This window comes from Podarcis raffonei, chromosome 8 (assembly GCF_027172205.1).
Source record: "Podarcis raffonei isolate rPodRaf1 chromosome 8, rPodRaf1.pri, whole genome shotgun sequence".
NCBI lineage: Eukaryota > Metazoa > Chordata > Lepidosauria > Squamata > Lacertidae > Podarcis > Podarcis raffonei.
The window spans coordinates 24,383,063-24,407,220 of NC_070609.1; the positions used below are offsets into that span (position 1 = coordinate 24,383,063).

The 24,158-nt window shown below is 48.3% G+C and overlaps 1 protein-coding gene and 1 non-coding gene across 6 annotated transcripts in view; one reads left to right on the forward strand and one right to left on the reverse strand.

Annotated features, from left to right (window-relative positions):
- LOC128418651 (mitochondrial peptide methionine sulfoxide reductase-like) overlaps positions 1–21,954 on the forward strand; it is a 43,990-nt gene extending 22,036 nt beyond the window's left edge. For all 5 annotated transcript variants that reach the window (XM_053398598.1, XM_053398601.1, XM_053398602.1 and 2 more), the window contains 3 exons: positions 4,976–5,080; positions 11,546–11,652; positions 21,230–21,954. In XM_053398598.1, the coding sequence (XP_053254573.1) occupies positions 4,976–5,080; positions 11,546–11,652; positions 21,230–21,388 (371 nt within the window). In that variant the 3' untranslated portion in view covers positions 21,389–21,954. The remainder of the gene's footprint in view (positions 1–4,975; positions 5,081–11,545; positions 11,653–21,229) is intronic.
- TRNAL-GAG (transfer RNA leucine (anticodon GAG)) lies at positions 20,871–20,944 on the reverse strand. The gene has a single exon. It is a non-coding gene; the product is annotated as a tRNA-Leu (tRNA).
- Positions 21,955–24,158: the final 2,204 nt, after the last annotated feature.

Below are 24,158 nucleotides of genomic sequence, written 5' to 3' on the forward strand. Positions count from 1 at the left end.
AATTTGAAGAGATTATAGTGGGGTATGCAGGACTTGGAGTGAATTCCTGACTGACAAAATTTTCATGTAAACCAACGATAAATATTTGTTGGATTTTGGATAGAGTTCTGCCCACAGCTACTGCTGTCTGGTTGGCAGCCATTTTTGTACAAATGTAATTTGATTCTTTCTTTCCGGTTCTGACCATAGACTTGACCAAACCTGCCTATCATAGATGAACTATGGAGTTTGTTCCTACAAGAGGCAGGGATGCCCACCAACAACATGGGCAAATCTATGGAGAACACATCTTTCGATGGCTCATTGGCACGGAAAACCCTGCCCTGCGCTACTTTTTTGGGCAGAGCTGAGCCCAGAGGGTGCCCAGGAGGGAGGCAGTGGCTCAGGCACCCTGCAGCCTCAAGTGCTGCCCTGGGGTGCCACACACCCCTTCCTATGCTACTGCGGTGGCTACAAGTCCTCATGGATATGTTTGGAGGTCATGTGTGACTGAATACCAGCTGCTAGAAACTGCAGGAGGATTGAGTACTGTGGCGCACAGGTCCTTGTGGGCTTCTCAGGGCATCCAGGGAAGCTGAACAGCAGAAGAATGTTGAAAGTACTTCTCCATAGATTTATGGAATTTGTTCCCATGAGAAGTTGTGGCGACGACCAGCAAATTTGGGCAGCTTAGAACAATTTTTAGAACAATCCACTCCTGAAGCCAGCAAATGCAGGACGCCTCATAGTATAATCACGTCTGGCAGGGAAAAACCACCTCTTTTTCCTTAGTATCTGTTAACAATTTATATTTTATCCTTGGTTTCTTCCCCTGCCAGATAAATTTTGAAATATCTTTCTGCTATTGTTTGAAGTGTCCTGCTCCACTGATTACTGGAATCAACTGGAATAGAAATAACATTCTTGGCAATACATTCATTTTTATTACTGATATCCTTCCCCACAATGATATGTTCATCCTCCCCCATAACTCCAAATTTCTCTTTATTTCTTTCCAAGTGGTTATATAGTTGTGTTCAAAGATATTTATATTCTTTGCTGTCAACCATACCCCTAAGTATTTCACCTTTTTTTGCTATTAACAATTCTGTTTTTTGTTGTAAGTCCTTTTTGTGTTGTTCTGTCATATTTTTTTACCAACATTTTTGTTTTTTTTTTATTTAACTTAAAGAATGAGAGATTCGACAAATGGAGGATGAGGCTTTCTGTGGCTCCTACACACAATGGCTGTGTTCTACCTCCCCTGGCAGAGGGACGAATCAGAATCCCAGCCACTTGGTGTCAGAAGTGGGGAGGGAGCTGCTGCCCTCAGGTCCTGCTTCCTGCATCCCCATCGGCATCTAGTTGGTCACAGTGAGAACAGGATGCTGGTCTAGAGCTGGGCTGGTGCAGCAGGGCTGTCCTTATCGCTTGCCCTCCTAATGAAACGGTAGTCTTGTTTGCAATTGCTGTGCTTGGCTATTTGGGGTAGCAGCTCTTTTGCCCGGCCTTGCTGAACACACCCTTCCCAGTCGACTCTTGCTGGTTGGCTGGCTGCAGATAAAAGAAGGCAACAGACTCTTATCTCTTCATCCTCCCCATACGTACATACTGTGTTGGGCTGTAAATGTAGCAGAGATGCATCTAATTATAACCTGTCTCTGAGCTTAACCCTTCCCTAACTGGGCTGAGATGATGCATCTCCAGAGAGAGAGAGAGAGAGAGAGAGAGAGAGAGAGAGAGAGAGAGAAGAGTGTCCAGCTCTTTCAAATTTAAGTCTGTATCTGCTCCCTGGGTGCCATCTGGGAGGAAAGGAGACTAGGAGATCCTTTGGCATCCCTGGGGAGGAGAAGCGAGGCCTGATCTTAAGTAATACTGGTGCAGATGTTAAAATCCCCAGCTCAGGATTAAATGTCTTATTTTTGGTTAGGACTCAGATATGGGGAACCTGTGGCCGCCCCCTGGATGTTGCTGGAAAACAACTCCCACCATTCCTGACACTACGCTAGCTGAGGCAGATAGGAGTTGAGTAACATGACAGAGGGGCACCAGTTTCCTATCCCTGGGCTAGAAGCTGCCATATTTTGAAGAGCAAAAAAGAGGACACATTTGCCGACTTCTCCTGTTAACTATGGGTCGCTGCAACGACTCCACCCCTGAAAAAGAGGGCATGTCCTGGGAAAAGAGGACATATGGCAACTGAAAATGGTTAAATTCCATACTTATCCTGACAGTGTTAAGTGAGTAGGGAAGGAGGCTCAGTTGCCTTGCAGGAAACCACTTGGTGTTAGCACCCTATAGAGCTTTCTTATATAAAGGGGTCGGCTGGCATCATTTCCCTTGCCCATATTTACAGTCAGTGTCAGTGTTCAGAGGTGTTCAGTGTCAGTGTTCAGAGGTGGCTTTGTTGGGCAACTGCTGAAGCCCACCCCCACAGGGGTCCTCCTGTTTCCACCCAGGGCCTCACAGACCTGCTCTTCCTCCTTGCTTTTGCTACCTGGCTTATTACAGAATGCAGCCTATGCACAAACCAGATGATCTCGTCGCCCCAAGCAGGGTTGGCATCATGAGTTGGCACCTTGCAAGCCCCTCTCTGGTAGCAGGGCTGCCCCCTACGTCCTGTCTTCATCGCCTCTGCTCCACATTCCTGTTCGACTGCCCTCTCCTGGTGTACAAGCAACGACAAGAGCAGCAAGCGGCCTCTGCTTGCTTTGACCTCTCCATCTGGATAGACTGGGCCTCGGAGGGTGAATTGGCAGTGATAACAAATGAATGGGCAGGTGATGACAGGAGCAATAGTACTGGATTACTAGAGTAGAGAGGGCTTGTCCCAGAATCTGGGTTTGGCCTGGTTCTTTATTCCCACTGCAAAATGGTCAGGTGGTTTATTTTACCCCCTGCGCCCCCAGTGCAATGTACCATAGGACCTTCTCCTTCATCCTTTACCTGCAGGTAGTTTTGCAGCAAAGCTCAATCAGCACACCCAGGCAGGCCAAGCTGGCTTAACTGTGGCTGTGCTTCAGATCATAGTGGTGACATCAGCTCCCCCCGCCCCACCCTGCCCCGGGCTTGTGCCTATCCATGCTCCTTCTGCTTTTGCCTTTCAAGGCTGTTGGAGGAAGTTTTGCCAACCAGTGTGGGGATTCTGGCGTGCATCTATGCAGTGCCTCCATGGGTGCAGCAGAGGGCAAGAGATGCACGGCCGTGCGCATCGGCACGCTGCAGCAGCTTCGAGATGCAGGCCTATTTTGAGGCTGCAGCTGCAAATCTCTCTCTGCCGCAGGGGAGTGTGATTCTCAACACACACACACTTTTTTGTGTGTGTGCTGGAGGGAGGAGTGGTGCTTTGCTAGCATGGCTGCTCCCTGAGCCCCACAACTCCTTGCTCTGCCTGCAGTGGCGTAGCGTGGGGGGTGCAGGGGGGGCCGGCCACACCGGGCGCAACATCTGGGGGTTAGGGTTAGGGGGTGCAAATCCATGGGTTAGGGGGCGCAAATTACTTGCCTTGTCCCGGGTGCTGACAACCCACGCTACGCCACTGTCTGCCTGCAGACCTTGGCCTGCCAAGCAGGAGAAGACGGGGAGCAGGGATGGGGGTGGGAAGGCTTTGCCCTTCCCTTCTGCTTGTGATCCCCACCTTAATGCATCCTGGGCGAAAGAGCCTATGGCTGTTCCCCATCTGCTCCTCCCCATCCGCCTGTATATAGGGCAGCTCTCAGCAGGCGCTAGAGGCTCGGTCGGCTGCCTCGCTCATCACATTGCACGGCAGCCCCTCCTTTTCCTCTTAATTACCGTGTGAGGGGCAGCAGGTTTGCTTGAGCAAAATTAACTGGAAACTGCTCAAGGGAAATGGCCTCCCCAGAAGCATCTCCAGCCCTGTTGGGGTGGGGGAGGTGTTGCGGTAGTGAGCACCGCTCTCCCCCATCCCCATCCCGACTTTTCAGCTACTACCAATAGGGAAGGAGGCTCTGGGTTAACCCTTGCAGTGTTGCTTGCTGTGGTTCTATCTTCCCTAATCCACCCGCATGCATAAAATTCTGCTCAGTACTGTTAAGGCAGATGCAGGATTTGTTTTGCTTTGAGGTTTTTTCCAGCCATTGGTTGGTTAACTGTTTGTTTCGGAGTTTGGAGGTTTGGAGAATACCTGGGTGGCATGCAGAAATGCAATGCAAAACATAATGCGGATCATAAAACAGTTCGGTGAGGCTTACTCCGCATAATGCAGATGCAGTCTTATATGCAGGCATAGCGGGAGAAGAAGGCGAGCCTGCTGGATCAGGCCAGTGACCCATCTTAGTCCAGCATCCTGTTCACACAGTGGCCAGTCAGGTGCCTGTGGGAAGCCGGCAAGCTGGACCTGAGCACAATGGCCATATTGCCTTCGCTGGTCTGGATTTTGCGTAGCGCTAAGCCAAACTATGCTGCTGCCATGCTGTTGAGAGCTAAGCTATGGTTTGGCTTAGTGTCACGCCCGAACCCAGGCTCGTGGTTTGTCTTGCTCCAAACGCATCACAAGCTGTAACCGAGACTTGTCCTTGTCTTGCTTCTCATGGTTTGTTTTCAGGAGACTACTTGGAGACCAACCATGAGCCTAAGTTCAGATATGAAGCTAAGCCAAACCATGGGATAGCTGTCGGTATCATGGTGGCAGCTGGACCAAGGGAAGAGCAAAGTGGCTATTTTCTAAATGTGTGTGCTTGCACGTTCATGCTTCTTGGTGCTGATCCCAGGGGCCTTGCTGTAAGCTCTGGTCAGCCACTAGGGGCAGATATCAGCTGTTTGGGCCCACAGGCCAGAATTCCCAACTTGGAATACTGTAGTGCAGCTGATTCCTGCCCAAAACAGGCTAGTCGTAAGCACCAGTCAGCTGATGGGCACTACAACAATCCTTCCTGGGAACGGCGCTTACAACAAGCCACTCTGCTAATCCAAAGGAGCAAGGGAATTTTCAGGCTTACGGAATAACAATCTATTCCTCCACCTTCTTCGTTCCCAGGGATGACAGGACATGCGGAAGTGGTCAGAGTTGTGTTTGACCCACAGATCATCGGCTATGAGGACCTTCTCAGGTTTTTCTGGGAGAACCACGATCCAACCCAAGGTAATGTCTCATGTCAGAGGAAAGGGAATGAATGAGAGCTCTAACTGGCCTAGATAGAGTGACTTTCCCCAACTCAGTGCCAGAATTGTGTACCATGACCAACATCAGCTTGCAACAATTTCCAGCAGGAACCTTTCTCAGCCCAACCTGGAGATCCCTGGGATTGAACCTGGAGCCTTTTATGGGCAAAGCGTGTGCTCTTGTCACAGAGGTACAGACTTTCCATTTCTAGATCTGCAAGAATCTCAATGGTCTGTAGTTGTTTGCTGTCCCAGCACCATGAAGGGGACAGTAATCTAGTAATGTTGGAGGGAACCTGTGGCCCTCCAGAAGTTGCATGGCTACAATTCCCATCATCTGTGACCAATGGCTGTGCTAAGTAAGCCATTTTTCTAAGTAGGGTGCCACCACAGAGCAGGCCCCGTCACTGGTTGCCACTCGCCTAACCGCAGGGTGGGGGCAGCCAAAGCAGGGACTTAAGGAATAGTTGGCTTCATGTGGGAGAGGGCAGATCTTTCAGCTATACCTTGCTCCCAAGCCAAATATAGCATTGTGCCTAGAATGGCATGGAGCTGATGAAGATGTCCTAACCCTGGCTTAAGGGGGAGAGACCATGGTTTAGTAGTAGAGCACACCCATTGTCCCTGGTTTGACCCTCGACATCTCCACTTAGAAGAATCGGGTGATGTGAAAGACCTCTACCTGAGACAAAGGAGGGATGGAGCAATCTATTTCTGACATATGTCAATCCTGCATGTGTTAAGTCATAAGTCTGTTCTGCTCCACTCATCTGTGATTTCCTCCCCCTCTAAAAGAAGACCTGCATGGATATTACCACTTAAAATTTCATTTTAAGTAGTATTTACGTCTTGTATTATCAAAATGCATCTTTAAATGTGTATCCTTATGTATTGCGCAGCTTTGTTTCACCCTAAGATCACACATTTTAAAATGCATTTTGGTATATGTGGCCTTTTCCCCCCTTTTTGAACGGAGAACTCTCATTCCAGAATTCGGGATATGCGGCGGATTGTTGCATTGTGGTTTGCTCATTTGTCTGGGTAGGAGCAGAACAGGTTGGTGTGCATGAAGGTTCTATAGCACTCGTAGATTCCTCAAGCATCCTTACCTGAGACCCTGGAGAGAAGCTGTCTGTCAAACCAGACACTAGTTGGGTTAGAAGTACAAACGATTTGACCCGGTCTATGGCAACCCCCTGCGTTCCTCAGCTTTCTTGGCTCTTGCTAGCAGGACACGTGATGCAGCAAAGCTTGCGGATACTGTGGGGGTCTGGATCTGGGCAGAGTCTGGTTCGGCACTGCCTGGGAACTCCACCTCCGTCCCCTTGAGTCAGGCTATCAATGCTAAATCCTCCGGAAACGCTGGGCAGAGCCACAGAACAGCACACAGCAATTTGCCCGAGTAACTTCATGCAGAGGACATGCAAAGCTCTTCACCCAGAGAGGTTTTGCTAATGCCTCTTCTAAGGGGTGGCTATGTTTTATTTGCAATCCTATTACGAAGCTTGTCAGGCTGCCTCCATTTTCAACCCTCTGCATTTAAGGTAGTTGTCTCTTTAAGTGCCTTCCAGTCTCCCCCCCCCCAAACACAGGGGTGGGGTGGGGAATGGTGAGGATGTTGAAGGGAGGGGGGCCATGGAAGGAGAAGGGAGATCAGTTGCAAAGAAGAGGGCAATGGGGACTTTTAATGTTCTCTCTCTCCCTCCCTCCCTCCGTGTGTGTTTAATAACCGGGAGGTGGGGGGGGAGGAGGCCTGTTTGAAACCCGCCTCACGTCAACACTGAGTGACAGCAAGGGATAGGGGGAAGGGTTAGAGGCTTGGGGAAGGCTGAGCCTTTTTTTTTTTTGGTAATGAAGTGTAATTTTAATGAGGAGATTAGCATTCTCTCTGTGTCACCGGCAGGGCACTCCTCTGGGTTTGTAATTGCGTGTGGGTGCTTTAATGAGTTGCGTCTGCGTCGATGGCTTTTTTTTTTTTTTAAAAAACCATTTATATCCCACTCTTCCTCCCCAAGGAGATCAGTGTGGTGTGTGCGGGTGTGTGCACACAGACACATATATGCATTAATATGTATACACACACATATACGGTGCTTTTTGTTGTTGTTACAGTAAGTGCCACACTTTTAACATTTTTTTGGGGGGGGTGCTGGTACTACATACCTTTGAGTACCCCCAACGATATGATGATATGAGCATATGACATGACAAAGCTCACAGCTTATTACAAGGGCAGACAGGATTGAACTCAGACAGAGCCACTGTTGGACTTTGCAAGTTTGGAGAACGTTACTTCCCACCCCGGCATCTCATAATGGTCCCTTGTGACACCTGTCTAACACCTAACCACTAGGCAGCGCTGCCTCCAGCTTTGCTGATTCATCAGGGAACTTAGGAAGCTGCCTTATACGGAGTTAGATCATTGGTCCGTCTAGCATTGGTCCGTGTTTTTCAACCTCAGGGTCCCCAGTGTGGGTGGACTACAGTTCCCATCATCCTTTATTTACCGTTGCGCTAAGCAGACTGTGGATGATGGGATTTGTAGTCTACCCACACTGGGGACCCAAGGTTAGAATTGTAACATTGTAGAATTGGAAGGGACCCTGAGGGTCATTTAATTCAACCCCTTGCAAACATAGGAATCTCAACTAAGGTTGCAGAACACTGCTCTACACTGAGAAGCAGCAGCTCTCCAGGGTTTCGGGCTTCCATGTTTATCTGTGATTCTCACAAAGCCTGCATTTAAACACATATTTTTGAATGTATTTTATGTCACATTTTGAAGTCACTTTGCTATGTTTTTTTGAGTCAAGAATTGCCTTGCAAAATTCAGAGCAGTATGAAATTCCCACTTGCCCGAGAAAGCTACATTCTGCTCCACGCATTAGTTTAGGAAGTGCAAATGAGGTCACTTTTTTGGTGCAGTATCAGGATTTGCAAAAAATGAATTCTTCAAGCAGCTGTCGGCATAAGAATGACTGATGTGTCCCTTAAGACATGTCTAAATAAATCCTTGGCCATGAGGCCTAGGACGCTGTGGATACTCATTTAAAACTAAAACAAGTAAAAACATTCAAATACTTCTGCAACCCATCATCATAATTCAACAAATAAAATCTTCTCCTTGAAAAACTGCATGAGATTAGCTGACCCAATTAAAATACCAGCTGATTTTTTAAAAAATGTTGGCAGTTAAAACAGATTCAGATCTCCTCTGCCAGTGGAAGTAAAACAGAACCATTGAGCGTGGACACTGACCATTAGGTCCAGTCGTGACCGACTCTGGGGTTGCGGCGCTCATCTCGCTTTATTGGCCGAGGGAGCCGGTGTACAGCTTCCGGGTCATGTTGCCAGCATGACTAAGCCGCTTCTGGTGAACCAGAGCAGCTCACAGAAGCCCCGTTTACCTTTCCGCCGGAGCGGTACCTATTTATCTACTTGCACTTTGACGTGCTTTCAAACTGCTAGGTTGGCAGGAGCAGAGACTGAGCAACGGGAGCTCACCCCGTTGCAGGGATTCGAACTGCCGACCTTCTGATCGGCAAGTCCTAGGCTCTGTGGTTTAACCCACAGCGCCACCATTGAGGCTAATAGACATCAATAGCCTTGCCTTCCATGGATTTGTCTAATTGTTCTTTAAAGCCACTCAAGATTGAGGTCATCACTGTGTCTTGTGAGAGCGAATTCCATAATTTAACTCTGTGCCTTGTGACAAAGTACTTTCTTTTATCTATCCTGGATCCTCAAACACATTCAGCTTCATTGGTTGCCCCTGAATTCTGGTGTTATAAGAATTCTCCCCATCATGCATCAATTTATTCATCTTTTGCATGTCCCCTCCTACTTGCCTTTTCTCTCTCAACTAAAAAGACCCCAGTGTTGCAACCTCTCAAGTCACTTCAGTTCTTCGATCATTTTGGTTGCTCTTTCCTGAACCTTTTCTAGCTCTACAATATCCCCTTTTTTAAAAAAAACCACAACAACCTTTGTTCGATCATTTTGGTTGCTCTTTCCTGAACCTTTTCTAGCTCTACAATATCCCTTTTTAAAAAAAACAAAAAACCAACAACTTTTGTTTAGAACTATGTATGGGTAGAAAAACAAATCCTAATTGTATATATTCTTACTAGAGCAAGAATAGCGTTTGCAAAACTTGGAAAAGGAATTTGAGCCCCAACAGCATTGGGATCAAACTTGAAATTGTTAAATTGCCTATCGTGTGTGTGTGTGTGTGTGTGTGTGTGTGTGTGTGTGAAATTATAGATTAAATTGGCTCGGCAGGGACTCAGTAAATCAGTTTATAAGGCTAAATTTGGCTTTAAAAGAAGAATTATATGATATTGTGATAACGGGAAAGGTTGGGGTGTTAAATTTGGAGTTAAAATCTATGGAAAAGAAGAATGATACTGTGTAAATAGTTGCCAAGTAGTGATTTTTGTCATACGATAATATTTTTTTAAATCCGCTTTTTCCCTACCATGAGCAATTTTACAGACCGTTGCCATGTCCTTAAGGAGGAGTACCATGAAGAGGAGTTCAGGGGATTAAAAAAACAATAATAATTTTACAAGTTGTGTGTCTTTGCTTCTCAATTTGTATTGTGTTATTTTATGCACTGTGACTTGCTGCTATTTTTATTGCTTATATAGAAATAACTTCTAGTTATTTATTGTAATTGTGAAGAGTGAATTTCTGTTTAGCTATTTTTGGGGGGCCCCCTGATATTTAATTTTACTGCGTACTCTTATATCCTAATGTATTATTGAATATTACTCATATCAAATAAAGCAATATGAGTTGTTTATTTTAAACCTATGTTTTTATTACGACGTTTCTGCATTGGATCGGAGGTGTGCGATCTTTGTCGCTTCTTCAGCTTGTAAAACCGCCTCGCACACAGTCATAGAGAGGCAGTGTACAAATTACAGTGGTACCTTGGGTTACATATGCTTCAGGTTACATATGCTTCAGGTTACATACGCTTCAGGTTACAGACTCCGCTAACCCAGAAATAGTGCTTCAGGTTAAGAACTTTGCTTCAGGATGAGAACAGAAATCGTGCTCCAGTACAAGTGAAATGGATGTGAAATGAAATGTCCTCCTTTATTGGCCTGCTGTGTTCCTGGTCCAGATAAGCCAGGCATAGGCAAACTCGGCCCTCCAGTTGTTTTGGGACTACAGCTCCCATCATCCCTGACCAGTGGTCCTCTTAGCTAGGGATCATGGGAGTTGTAGCCCCAAAACATCTGGAGGGCCGAGTTTGCCTATGCTTGAGATAGGCAAGAGCTGTAACTCAGTGTTAGAGAGCATCCGCTTTACATGGAGAACGTCGCAGGTTCAATTCCCAGCATCTCCACGTAGGCCTGGGGATGTCCTCTGCCTGAAAGCTGCTGCCTCTCCATGTAGACAGTACAGTGGTACCTCGGGTTACATATGCTTCAGGTTACAGACTCCGCTAACCCAGAAATATTACCTCGGGTTAAGAACTTTGCTTCAGGATGAGAACAGAAATTGTGCTCTGGCAGCGCGGTGGCAGTGGGAGGCCCCATTAGCTAAAGTGGTGCTTCAGGTTAAGAACAGTTTTAGGTTAAGAACGGACCTCCAGAACGAATTAAGTTCTTAACCTGAGGTACGACAGTACTGAGATGGACAGAGCAGTAGCAGCATCCTCGTTCCAGCGCACCACAAGAGTCCTTCTCTGCCCCATCTCTGGTAACATTGATGTCTCCTGTGTGGTGTTCCCTTCAGGCACTGCTTTCTCCCTGGGCTCCATTCTCTGTGTTCCAGATGAGGGCTTCGTAATATATTCACATTACGCAGACACAGGGTCGGCTGGGCTGACAAGTCACACAGCGGGCACAGTGGATTTGTTGTGCCTAGGTGATTAACAGCCTTTCCCATGAGAGGAATAGCAATCGTTTGCTGGGAGGCAGAGGGGGCAGGGGGAAAGTGCGTCTGCATGGATACATGGGGGCAGGCCAGTGTTTGGTGAGGGCAGTCAGCCGGGGGAAGAGCACCACTCAATGGGAGAGTATGTCTTTGGTTGGCTGAAGGTCTCAGGTTGAAGAGGAACAGTAGGCCAGCCTTCTCTAACCTGGCATCCTCCAGATGTGGTTGGACTCCAACTCCCATCATTCCTTACCAGTGGTGATGCTGGCTAGGGCTGATGAGACCTGGAGTTCCACAACATCTGGAGAGCATCTGGGTAGAGAAAGCTGCTGTAGAGAATCCTGGGCTAGATGAACCAATAATCTCATTCCACCATCCCTGACAAGTGACCATTCTGACTGTGGCTGATGGGAGGGTACCACAATGGCTGCCCTGGCTTATACCCGCAGACTCAATAGTTGGCGGAACTTGCAGAACTCCAGTTTTTACCAGTTGCTGCCGAACAAGGGTGGCCGCCTTGCAAGCCTGCTCCCTTTAACAACCGCTTTCTTTCCAGGCATGAAGCAGTACGAAGACGTCGGCACCCAGTATCGTTCAGCCGTCTATCCCATTGGAGCTGAGCAGCTGGAATCTGCCCTCAGATCCAAGGAGATGTATGAGCAGGTATGGGAGATATGGGCATTTGGATGGGGGAAGGTTGGAGGGTAAGGACACCTTAAGTTGCCTTATGTGGTCAGTCCATTTCACCCCTGTGTTAGCACCCTAAGGCCTGAGCCTAGGACCTGGGTAGCCCATGTGGTCATCATTTGCAGCTCCCATCAGCCTCAGCCAGCATGGCCACTGGTCAGGGATCATGGAAGCTATAGTCCAGCTACACCTGGAGGGGCTACTGCTGGGTTAGGTTCTTTTGCAGCCCAGCTATCTGACATCTTTCAGCTAGGGATGCCTGGGACTGAACCCAGGACTTGTGGTATGCAAAACGTGTCCCGCTATTGTCCCTCTGTGCTGTTACTCCTTGAGTCTGGTGCTAATGATTAAAGCTGCTTAACAGCGGTTGTGCCCCATAACCCTAAAAAAAAAGAGCTCAGCAGCTATTCTGCAGCCATAAAGCAAACCTGAGAATGTATCTCATTTATGATCAAGGACTTTGTATATGCCAGTGCAGAAGCCCATTCAAGTGCAAAATAAGATCTTGGTTTCAACACCCATCTTGCTTGCTTGCAATTATAATTGTGAAGATGGTCTTTGAAATATACTCAGAGTCAAGAGTGGATTTCATGCTCTTTATTCAGCTCATAGTAGTGAGGAGGAATGGAAGTTTTATATACATTTGTTTACACAATGGGCCCCACGTGATTGGCTAATTCCGGGATTCTCCTGTAGGCCAATCAGGTTGCAGATTCACTTCCACCTGGAACTGGATTGGGTGGCTCCTGTGGACCAATCAGACTGCTGCATTCTGGATCCTATTGTTCTAGGAACAATCAGACTGCTGCATTCTGAATCCTATTGTTCTAGGACCAACCAGACTGCTGCATTTTGAATCCTATTCAACTCAGTACATAACAGTCTTAAAAGTGTGTGGGAAGGGAAGTTAGTGGAGCCTTCAAAATATTCATCACTGTGAAAAGTTCTCCGTCTTTGGCCACTTCCTGATACACATCAACACAGCTGCCTCTGTGGCAGATGGGCGGGGTATAAATAATAATAATTTATTATTATAATATATTCCTGCAAAGGACTGCCATTGCCCCACACTGAACTGCCAATGCATGCATTCACTGGCTTCCTTTGAGCTTTGAGGCCCTGGGCCAAATGTGCCGACCCACACCCCGATTGGCCCTGGTTATGCTGGCTGGGGCTGCTGGGACCTGGAGTTCAAAAACTCTACGGGGCATCAGGTTGGGGAAGGCTGCCTTGAATGGTCTGTGTCCTGACTATCCCAGGAAAACACACTTCCTATCCAAACTGCCAGGAGACTTAAGATCAGCAAATAAAGCCCTGCTGAGAGAACCATCAGGTGCAGAAGCTAGGCTGGCTGCTGTAAGAAGCAGCATCTTCTCTGCAGGGGTCCTGGACCACAATTCCCATCGTCCCTGACCACTGGTCCTGCTGGCAAGGGATGATGGGAGTTGTAGTCCAAAAACAGCTTCAGACCCAAGTTTGGGAAACCCTGCTCTGGAAGCTTGTGAATGTCCATCTGTTGTCTTTTCAGGAGGCAGGGGAAGAGGTTTCTCTTTTGCTGTGCCTTTGAGGGGCGGGGAGCAAAGCTCCTGTTAGCAGGATTCTGGTGCTGGGATCCGCCCGCCCCCCATGGCTTGCTTGCTTGTTAATATTGCTTAATATTTTAATCCTCCTTATGTAGGTTGATGTTGCCACCTGTTTTGGAAACGGGTGTTGAAAGGCGGTTTATAAAATCCCTTAAATAAAAGGGTCCCGGGGAGATATTCGCCCGCTCTTTCGTTGCTGACATTTTCATAGGACCTGAGATACCAATGGGGCTTTTGGGGACACACACACACATGCCTTGCTTCTTTGCCCTCTGGTGAATAGGACTTGCCCTCTGAGCCATGCCCACAACAAGGGCAGGCGGGAGTGCATGCAGATAATTGCTCCTCCAAGGCCATATGTGTACTATGGGCTGGAAAAGAGGGGTTGCGCCGGGGGCGGGGAGAGAGAATATGTTGGTTTCCTTGGCAACTTGCCACCATGGCAATTGGCAGCTAGGGTGCAAAGGTCAGCGGCACAGGCAGGTGTAGCCTCTCCACCCACCGCCCCTTTCAATGTGATTCATTGCCGTAAGCCGTTTGCCCCCCCCCCCGGCTGCCATTGCAGAGGCAATTAAGGGCAACCCTGCTTGGAATCGGCACGTGCTGGGCAGACGTCGGCGTGCGCCTGAACCGGGTGGGGTGGGGTGGGGAGGTGTGCGAGGATAGATGGGCCACAGGGTGTTAGTGAGGGGGTTATTGTAGGCAGAGCTGGTTGAACAGCAGCCTCTGGTGAGGAAAGAAGCTCCACATTTGCGGGCTGTTGGGAAAAGGTGAGATCAAGGGCAACATGGATGGCTTTGGGAAGCTTCCGTCTTCCTAGGTGGAGCCACAGTGAGATGCTTCTGACTACGGATGGACAAATTGGTCAATTTCAGTTTCTCTAATATTTTCAATCTTAAGGTCTGTTCTCCACATTTCCACATCAGCTTGCAAATTCCAGTTTAACTTCCTCTTGGGTAGGCCCAATCGCCTTCTAAATCTGGCCCGCGGACGGTCTGGGAATCAGCGTGTTTTTACATGAGTAGAAAGTGTGCTTTTATTTAAAATGCATCTCTGAATTATTTGTGGGGCATAGGAATTTGTTAATTCCCCCCCCCCAAGTTTAGTCTGGCCCCCCACAAGGTCTGAGGGACAGTGGACCGGCCCCCTGCTGAAAAAGTTTGCTGACCTAAATACAGTGGTACCTCAGGTTAAGTACTTAATTTGTTCCGGAGGTCCGTACTTAACCTGAAACTGTTCTTAACCTGAAGCACCACTTTAGCTAATGGGGCCTCCTGCTGCCGCCAGAACACGATTTCTGTTCTCATCCTGAAGCAAAGTTCTTAACCTGAAGCACGATTTCTGGGTTAGCGGAGTCTGGAACCTGAAGTGCATGTAACCTGAAGCGTATGTAACCTGAGGTACCACTATATTCACATTTTTGTGTGCAGTTTTGCCAAACATGTGCATCTTTTCAAACAGGTTTTCCCTAATACGATGCATCTTTGATCCCCCCGGTATCTTCAGGTAGAAGGGAGAGACCCTCGCCTGAAATCCTGGCAAGCCTATGTTCCTAAGTCATAGCTGTCAACTTTTCCCTTTTCTTGCGAGGAATCCTATTCGGAATAAGGGAATTTCCCTTAAAAAAAGGAAAACGTTGACAGCTATGTCCTAAGTGCCAATGGGGTGCATCGAGTTAACCCTAGCTATAATAGGTTGGTTACTCTTCCATGCACCCAGAATATCTTCTTTTTTCACGTGTGTGTTTGTATGTATGTGTCTCTGGCTACTCGGCGGCATAACTTTGAGACCAGAAACTGTCTCTGTCTTGGTGATCCCAAATATGACATGTCGCTCAGCTCTGCACTGCTGGCAGGTTTGCTTCCAATGGCCCATTAGTCATGCTAAGATATACCCCACCGGGGAGAAAATATTCAATAGCCCCCGTCCCAGAGGGTAGTGGGACAGCATGCTGCCTCTAGGAACAATCTGTTATTTATATATTCTGTTCTCCGCGGAGCCTAAATACTAGGCACTTTGCTCCCTGCTCCCTGGAGGGGCCCCTAGAGCTTTGCTCATCTGAGGCCTGCATGTGGCAGAAGACACATCTTAGCATTTATTAATAGCTCCAAGGGCAAGGAGCCTCCTTGCTGTCCAGAGCCACCTGGGATCCTGTCTCAATAGCATTGCCTTTTCCTATGGGGGCGCCTTCCCAACCCTGCTCTCATTTGCTTACTTAAGACCATCTTTATGCTGCTTAATATACCAGTAAAATAAAATAAAATTCTAAAGTGTGTACTGCGAATTAAAACACACATACGCACATATCTTTCCAAAATTTACAATAAAAGCATCGTTACAAGCCACTAGGAATAGTAGTAAAAAAAAAAGTACAGAAAAGCAATAAAGCTTTCCAGCTTTCAGAGAAAATGCTTTTGGAGGTTGGAGCAGGAGGTGTGTCTTCAAAAGATGACCAAAGCAGGTAACTGATGCTGATGACAGAGGCAGCAGCATGGAGGCAGGATCTGTGTTTCCCGTTGGCAGCTGATTGGGTGATCACAGCTGGAAAAAGACATGGATCTTGAACCTTTAAGTGGTTGGGCATAAAGGGGGCACGAGAACCTCTTGCTTCCACCAGCCAATCTTGTTTGGCTTTGGGGTAAAGATGCAAGATACACGTGTTCATACACCCCCCACAGCCACATGGTTGCTTTGGTGTCTGAACCAGTGGTGCATTATGCTGTGGAGAGTGCTTAATTGTACAAGGGCTTATGGCAGTCATTTATATGCTGCTCCTTTACTCTCTATAAAGCAGGGGTCAGCAAACATTTTCAGCAGGGGGTTGGTCCACTGTCCCTCAGACCTTAGGGGGGGCGGACTATATTTTGAAGGGGGGAAAATGAATGAATGCCTATGCCCCACAAATAACCCAGAGATGCATTTTAAATAAAAGGACACATTCTACTCATGTAAAAACATGCCTAGTCCCAGATGGTCCGCGGGCCGGATTTAGAAGGCTATTGGGCCGGATCCGGCCCCCAGGCCTTAGTTTGCCTACCCATGCTATAAAGGGCCTCTCTTCAGCAATCTTTGCTGGTGGCTGGTAAGAGATAAGTGGGTGGTGGACAGACCAGCAGCATTTTTAGCTGCCACCAGGAGCACTCAGGTGGGAATGGGAACTTTGCATAGGTTCAAAGGGTTGCTCTGGGATATTCCAGGATAGCGATAGTGATACACTCCCCCCCCCCTCCAATTTAGGGTGTGTTCTGTGTAGGCTAAAATATGGATTGTTTGATTGGTGGATTTCAAGGCTTCTAAACTGATTGTGATACATAAATGCAGGCCCTGCGTTCATGCCATTGGGTACCAGTTGCTGGTGGGCATCCTTGAAGCATCTGATTGGCTAATGTGGGGAATGGAATGCTGACTAGCCAATTCTTTGATGTGGTCCAGTGGGGGGCTCTTCTTTTGAATCTGACCCTTTATAAGAAGGGTAGGGACCCTTGGCCTGATTCTTTTCAGAGGAGGAGTCTGGAGGGAGGGAAGAAAGGTTGCAAGAGGGGCGGGATAGGAAAAAGGCAAACATGGGTGGAGTTATTGGGGTGGGGGCGGAAATGCCTCTGCAAGCATCTAGTTCGGGCTTGAGACAAGAGCAATTTGTCCTTTCCCTGGTAGCCCATGGGGTGGGGAGGAAGAACAGGCATGGGAGAGAAAGCAGGTTGGGGGGGGAGAGAGAGAGAAGGTGACAGAGAGAGAAAGTCAGTGACACACAGAGAAAGTGGGTGGCAGAGCGAAAGAGAAAAGGGGGGGGTGACACACACAGAGAGGCGGTAGGGAGAGGCAGCGGTGGCGGCAGAGAGCCAGCAAGCAAGCAGGATGGATGTATCCACTTCTATTCATCTCCACCCGCTATCAGCATCCTGAAATGTGGCCCTCAATAGTTAAAGGTTCCCCATCCCTTGTCTATGCCCTAGTGATGCTTGTATGGGAACGGATGTACCTCCCAAAGCGCTGCAGAGAAAGCAGTGCTGGATGAGGGAAAGTTCCTGGGGGCTGGAGATCAAAGAGGTGAGCTTTTCAATTAGTTCCACCCATGCCCATCCTGCTAATAGAGAGAACTGGGGAGCGGGGGGGGGGGGAGGAAGAAAACAAATTCCTTAGGATCTATGACCCCTGTAACATCCACAAGCACCCACATCACCCTGCCCATTCTCTCTGTCTCTGCAAGCCTGCTTTCGGCTGCTCTTTTCCCGCTGCAGCTTCTCTGCCAGCACCAGGCCCAGCTGGGTTCCAGTTAATTAACTGTGTTGTCTTATCGGCTCTCTTGCACGCACCATCCGTGATGCCTGTGAATTAACTCTGCCTGCGATAAGCCTCATTGTTCTGAGCCCTGGAGAGCCATGCGCCTCCCTCCTCGCCTGCCTCCCTCTCAGCTGTTACTCCCGCCCCCCCCCTGCCCAAAACATGTGCAGCCCAGCGTTGTTGGCTGGAAGCCCTCCAGAGTTGGCAGAGCCTTTGAAGTGGGCAGCATCCTTAATTGCATTTAAAGAGATGGCTGGGAAGCTGGGCTGCGTCCGCCCTCTCCCCCCCCTCCACGTTTCTCGTGATGCAGATCCCTCCCACCACTGCTGAAGACATCCATTGGCTTCTCCTCTCCCTCCTTACCATCACCGCCCTATGTGAAGGCCGCCAACTAGGAGGAGAGGGGGGAGCTGTACTTGGCACCAAGGCTTAAGAGGCTCGCTACCTCTATCGCTAAAGGGGAAAGGGTAGAGGAGATGCCGGAGGAAGCAGGCCAATCCCTCCTAAGCCCATTGGACGGAAGTAATTTGTTTTGACAGTGTCTGTCTCCTCCTACCTCCTTGCTTGAGAATTCGCCTAGAAATTTCAGTGCCGTTGAGCGTCTCCAAGCTTGACAGGGAGGCCCAAGATGGAAGTGGTGGGCAACGGATTGCCGCCGCCGCCGTTCTGTGGTCTTGCGGCAGGCGGCGGCTGCGAGCTGCCTGCCATTTTAATTATCCACAATGGCATTTCTGGGAAATTTAAAATGGCGGCCAGCTGCAGTAAGCCCCAAATCCAGAGAGGGAAGGGAGCAATTTCAAAGCAGGCGTCAACCCCAGTAGGCTCTGCTGGGGCATCAGAAGCTGCCCGAGGATGCAGAGTGGCAGTGCCAGCCATGGGTTTGAAGGCTGACTGAAACCTTCAGCTATTGCTCTGCCCAGGTGAAAGCAGGGCACAGAGCACCACCCTAAATTTGGCGCTGAAGAGTGAGTTAGGTTGCAAGGGCTACCAGAAAGGTGATGGTGCTCTTCAGGCTCTCAGTGGACCCCTCCACCCTGAATTTGTCCAATCACCTTCTAAAGGAAAAGTGGTTGACCTGTGACCCCCACAGATATTGATGGAGTCCAGCTCCCATCAGCCTCAGCCTGACTGGGATGGTGGGATGTTGTTGTCTGGCAACATCTGGAGGGCCACAGGTTCCCCACCCCGTTTAAAGCGATTGGAGTTACTGATCATCACCTCATTTTGCCAAAGTCCGTCCTTCCCTATGCGTTCAAGGTGGTTTGCATTAAACTAACAAAAATACAGTGGTACCTTCAGGTTACATATGCTTCAGGTTACAGACGCTTCAGGTTACAGACTCCGCTAACCCAGAAATAGTACCTTGGGTTAAGAACTTTGCTTCAGGATGAGAACAGAAATCGTGCGGCGGTGGAGCGGCGGTGGCAGCAGGAGCCCCATTCGCTAAAGTGGTACCTCAGGTTAAGAACAGTTTCAGGCTAAGAATGGACCTCCAGAACGAATTAAGTTCTTAACCCAAGGTACCACTGTATACAATGCAAAAATAATAATGTTAGTCTACAAGACCTTGATAGTTAAAACACAAATTTGTAATAAGATGAGACAGACATATATATATAAAAATTAGGCATTAATCCATTAAGCAATTCATCAAAACGTGCAATTTATAATTACTAGATCATAACATTTCCAGGCAACGTGAAAACATAAGTGACAGGCCGAGAAGTAACTCAATTAATGCAGATTGCAGGAGAATCAATCATGTAACAAATCCACAAGCCCAAAATTCACAGGAGCCACCGAGATTAAAAATGATATTAACTTAAGATTCCATGCACATACCCCAGCTGATTAAATGTGCCATGATAGCCTCATCTTTCCTCTGTTCTCACCAGACCCCAACCTTGTGGCAGTGAGTTTCACTGACTGAAAATGTGTTCTGTGAACAACTTGTATCTTGTCTGCCCTCCATCTGCCACAGGGGCGGGAGACCCTCTCCAGACTCATTCCTTTCTGGACAACCTTCCAGGGCCACATGCCAGTGGGCGACCAGAGGCCAACACTGAGCAGAGCCTGCTGGATCAGGGCAATGGCCCATCTACTCCAGCATCCTCTTCTCAAGGTGGCAACCCAGATGCCTGTGAGGAACCCTCAAGCAGGACCTGAGCATGAAAACCCTCTCCCCTCCCATGGTTTCACGTAGCTGGTGTTCAGAAACATATAGCCTCCAATCATGGAGGCAGAACACAGCCATTGGACAGTCTCATCCTCCATGAATTTGCTCAGTCCTCTTGAAGCCATCCAAGTCGGTGGCCATCACTGCCTCCTGCAGGAGAATCAGGGACGCGGGTGGCACTGTGGTCTAAACCACTGAGCCTCTTGGGCTTGCTGATCAGAAGGTTGGCAGTTCGAATCCCCGCGACGAGGTGAGCTCCCGTTGCTCTGTCCGAGCTCCTGCCCACCTAGCAGTTTGAAAGCACGCCAGTGCAAGTAAATAAATAGGTACCGCTGCAGCGGGATGGTAAACGGCATTTCCGTGCGCTCTGGTTTCCATCATGGTGTTTTGTTGTGCCAGAAATGGTTTAAACGTGTGCTGACCATATGACCCAGAAAGCTGTCTGTGGACAGATGCTGGCTCCATTGGTCTGAAAGCGAGATGAGCGTTGCACCACATAGTTGCCTTTGACTGGACCTAACCCTCCAGGGGTCCTTTACCTTTATCTTTATCTTTTACCTGCAGGAGGAACAGTCTCCATGGTTTAATTATGCACTATGTGGAGTATTTTCTTTGGTCTCCCCAACATTCCGCTTCATTTGGTGGCCATAAGTTCTAAATTTTATAGCCTTCTGTCCTGTCACCTTTTCCCTAAAGTCCTAAATGTGGCAACCTTTCTTCATAAGGGAGCCACTCCCATCCCCTTGACCATTTTGCCTGCTCTTTTGTCTCTTTTCCAGCTGTCCCATATCCTTTCTGAGCTGAGGCATCCAGAACTGTGTACAGTATTCCAAGTGCAGCCACCTTCACAGTCACGTGGGCCATAAACGTGTGTTCTTTTCACGCGTGGTGAAATTAGCATAAGCATCTTGATATTTTATATCTCCAGCACTAAGCTTCCAAAATTTGACGGATGCTACGAAGGCGGTGGTGGCGTACACTTGTAACTAAAGATCTTGCAGGCAGGTGGGGGAAGGCCATACATAGCTCATTAGTAGAAGACATGCTTTGCAAGCAGAAGGTTTCAGGTTCCAGTACCCGGCATAGACTCATAGAGTTGGAAGAGACCTTGAGGATCATCTAGTCCAACCCTCTGCGAAGCAGGAATATGCAACTGCCCCATACAGGGATTGAACCTGCAACCTTAGTGTCCTCAGCACCACGCTCTAACCAACTGAGCTATCCAGGCATCTCCAGGCCTAGCTGAGAAAGATCCCCTTCTGAAATCCTAGAGGGTTGCTGTCAGTCAGTGTACTAGGTGATGGTGAGCTATGGCCCTGTGGATAATGGTTGAACTCCAAATCCCATCAGCCTCAGCCAGTACAGTCATTGGTCAGGGATGATGGGAGCTGTAGTCTTGACAACATCTAGAAGGGCACATGTTACCTATCCATGGTTTGTGTTTTGCTCTAACCATCCTGCTGGGAGTGCTAACTATCTGAATGTCTCTTCTGTTACTGTCGTCCTTTGGCAGGAGCTGTCTAAGAAGCAAGGAGGACAGATAACGACTGAGATCCAGGAGGCCGGCAAGTTCTACTACGCTGAAGATTACCACCAGCAATACCTGCACAAAAACCCTGAGGGGTTTTGCGGCCTGAAAGGCACTGGGGTTGCCTGCCCCATTGGCAAATGAGAGCCCGCCTCCTCCAGAGGGGAGTGTTCTTGGGAACCATGGTGATTGGAATCCTTCAGCAGTTGCCATGGAAACCAATACAGCCTAGCATCCTCCCTAATTCAGCTGTAATTTAGCAATTGGGGCTGTCCTTTCCTTCCTTTGTGTTTGTGGGATGCTGCAAGATTTGGGGAAGGAGGCAGACAACGGCCAGCCTGCCAGGAGACTGTCCTGTGCCTTGGATAAGATACAGCTACTATACAGGCCTCACATAGGAAAGTGGTGCCTTCTTCCTGGTTGCGGCCTCTTCAGATGTCCTGCCTCAGAGAGGGCCAATGCAGAAAGACGAGACTGCCATTGCTCTGAGGCTGTGTTCACACTGAGGCATTAACACATGCGTCGCACCTTGGTTGTCCGCACACAAGTGCCTCCAATTTTCTCTGCAGATGTTTCCCATCCACAACAGTTGGGCACTGCTAGCTGGGTTGTATTGGGGCTGTGTGTTGTTCTCTATGCCCTTTCATTAGCACTGCCATCACTTCTGGACTCCTGTGGTTTTTAAAAAATAAATACATTATTGGAATCAACTGGGCCAGTTACCTATTGAAACCCTTCTGTATGCAGAGTCATCAGCATTTGGCTAGTGAAAATTGGGCTAGAGAGCAGACTTTGTACCAGTTGCCATTGCCCACACAGAGGTGCTTGCAGCTAAGAAAGCAATAAAGTTGTTTATTGTAGGAAATCTGTAACTTGGATAGAAAATTTTCTAGTCTAGAGATGAACGAGGCAGCCATACCTGGTTCTTTGTTATCTTGAGGTTCAAGTAGAAGAAGGAAGAGGAAGTTGTAAGCAGGATGTAACCTGAGAACATCAGTCTAACATCAAAGAGAGAGAGAGAGGTCAGCTCAAGAGGTTAAAGGTGCAGGGACAGTTTGGGAATCTGGAAGTCCATAACATTGTCTGTTTTAACCCATGCAAAACCCCTCTTCTGCAAGCTGAGTTGCACCCAGACTTGCAACATAGATGTATGTGTGTATTGTGCATGATTTCACCAACAGCCTGCTAAGGAGCAGCCCTCCAGAGGGGCAGAGAGAGGGAAAGGGTGGATGTCCTTGGCACAGTGCTCACAATCCCATTGGCCCTCACCAGTAAGAAGCCATTTTCAGCTCTTCTGGAGACAACCGAGACAGCCTGCAATGTAAGTAGGTGGTTGTAGGCAGCGGAAAAAACCAGTTACAGTGCAGTTGTGTTTAAAGAAGCTCTTGACTCTTACCAAAAGTTGTCGGGAGAACTACTGGAAGACAGACAAGAGCCATAGAGGAAGCAAAGGATGTAGAAGCGGGAAAGGGATTCCCCCCCCCAAAAAAAGTTCTGACATGCCAACCCACAAAAACAGCCCCACTACAGTGTGTCCAGCTCACTGATGGCAGTGAGGTAGGCTTATTTCCCCTTTTCGTATTGTCCCAGGGACTCTTAACTGAATGCTCAAAAGGAGGCTGTCATGTGGATGATGGGCCAAAAATTCAGGTTCCAGGAGTTTCAAACACATGTTAATTGCTACTGTGGTGAAGCCTGGAGAGTTTCGGCAATGGTTTTTGCATCAAATACTATCTCTCCTGTGCTTTCCTTTGTAGCGTTCTCTTTAGGTCCCCGTGACTTAGAGAGGCTGCCTAGCACTATGAAATATTATTGAGGATTTTCCACATCTGTGACCTGTGACTAAAGCCAAGTCCTTGTTTTCTCCCTCCTCTGTGTCAACAGGCCAGCTGCTATTGAACGCAGCTACGCAGCTCCTTCCTCATTTCACCAATCTGCAGTGAGGGACAGCTGGCCTGTGTCTCTCCTTCCCCTTCTTTCTACCCATTGGCTGTGGCAGGCTATGCCACACCCACAGGGCTCTGATTGGCTCCACTCTGCTCCTGCCCCCTGATTGGCCACGGGACCATTTATAACGCCGTTCTGTTTTCAAGGTGCATTTCACAGCCCAATGGTTAATGGCAATGGAAGTTGTAGTCCACCCACATCTAGGGACCCAAGGTTGAAGAAATGGCAATAGATCACAAATCAACTGCTTAAATGTCTTCAGTTCGTGTAGCGGGATTGAGAGAAGAGTCTGTCTCAAAGATTAGCTATTAGCATTGTTTGTGTGTGTTGGGGGACGGGACTCATAGTATCTCCATCTTTTGGAAGTGCCCTCTGCCCTCTGATGTTTATGGTGGTACTGGTGCCAGTGCAGGCATCAAGTCACTGAATTCAAAGTAGATCACAACTGGGGGGAAACAGCCCTGCTTTGGCACCCTCCAAAACATCCTGGAGTAATGCTGCTAGCATTTTTCAAGTTGCTACTGCTTCCAGAAGAATTGAGGGGGAAGGGGAGAAGTGGAGCAGCAGCTCATCTGCATATGCTAATTGTACTGTTCCAGTGACTGGTGGTGCTTTAAAAAAAAAACACCAGCCTGGCAGCTGTAAAGCAATCCATGTGTCAACATATACAGTGATAAATGCATTTAGTGGGGGAAAGCATGTGTTGTGGGGTGTGGGGAGGGGATATGTCTAAGGCTGCAACCCTACATAAATTTACATGGGAGCCACATTTAATTCCCATGTGTCCTACATGCGAAGGATTGGGTTACATGGAAGCACGCACCCACACCCGTTTTAGAACATGGAAAGAATTGAGGTGCACAGGATCCTGCCTTATAACCGAATCAGATGATTGGCCTATCTAACACAGGTCTGTCTGCACTGGCTGGCAGTGGCTCTGCGTTTTCAGACATGATTCTTTCCTAGC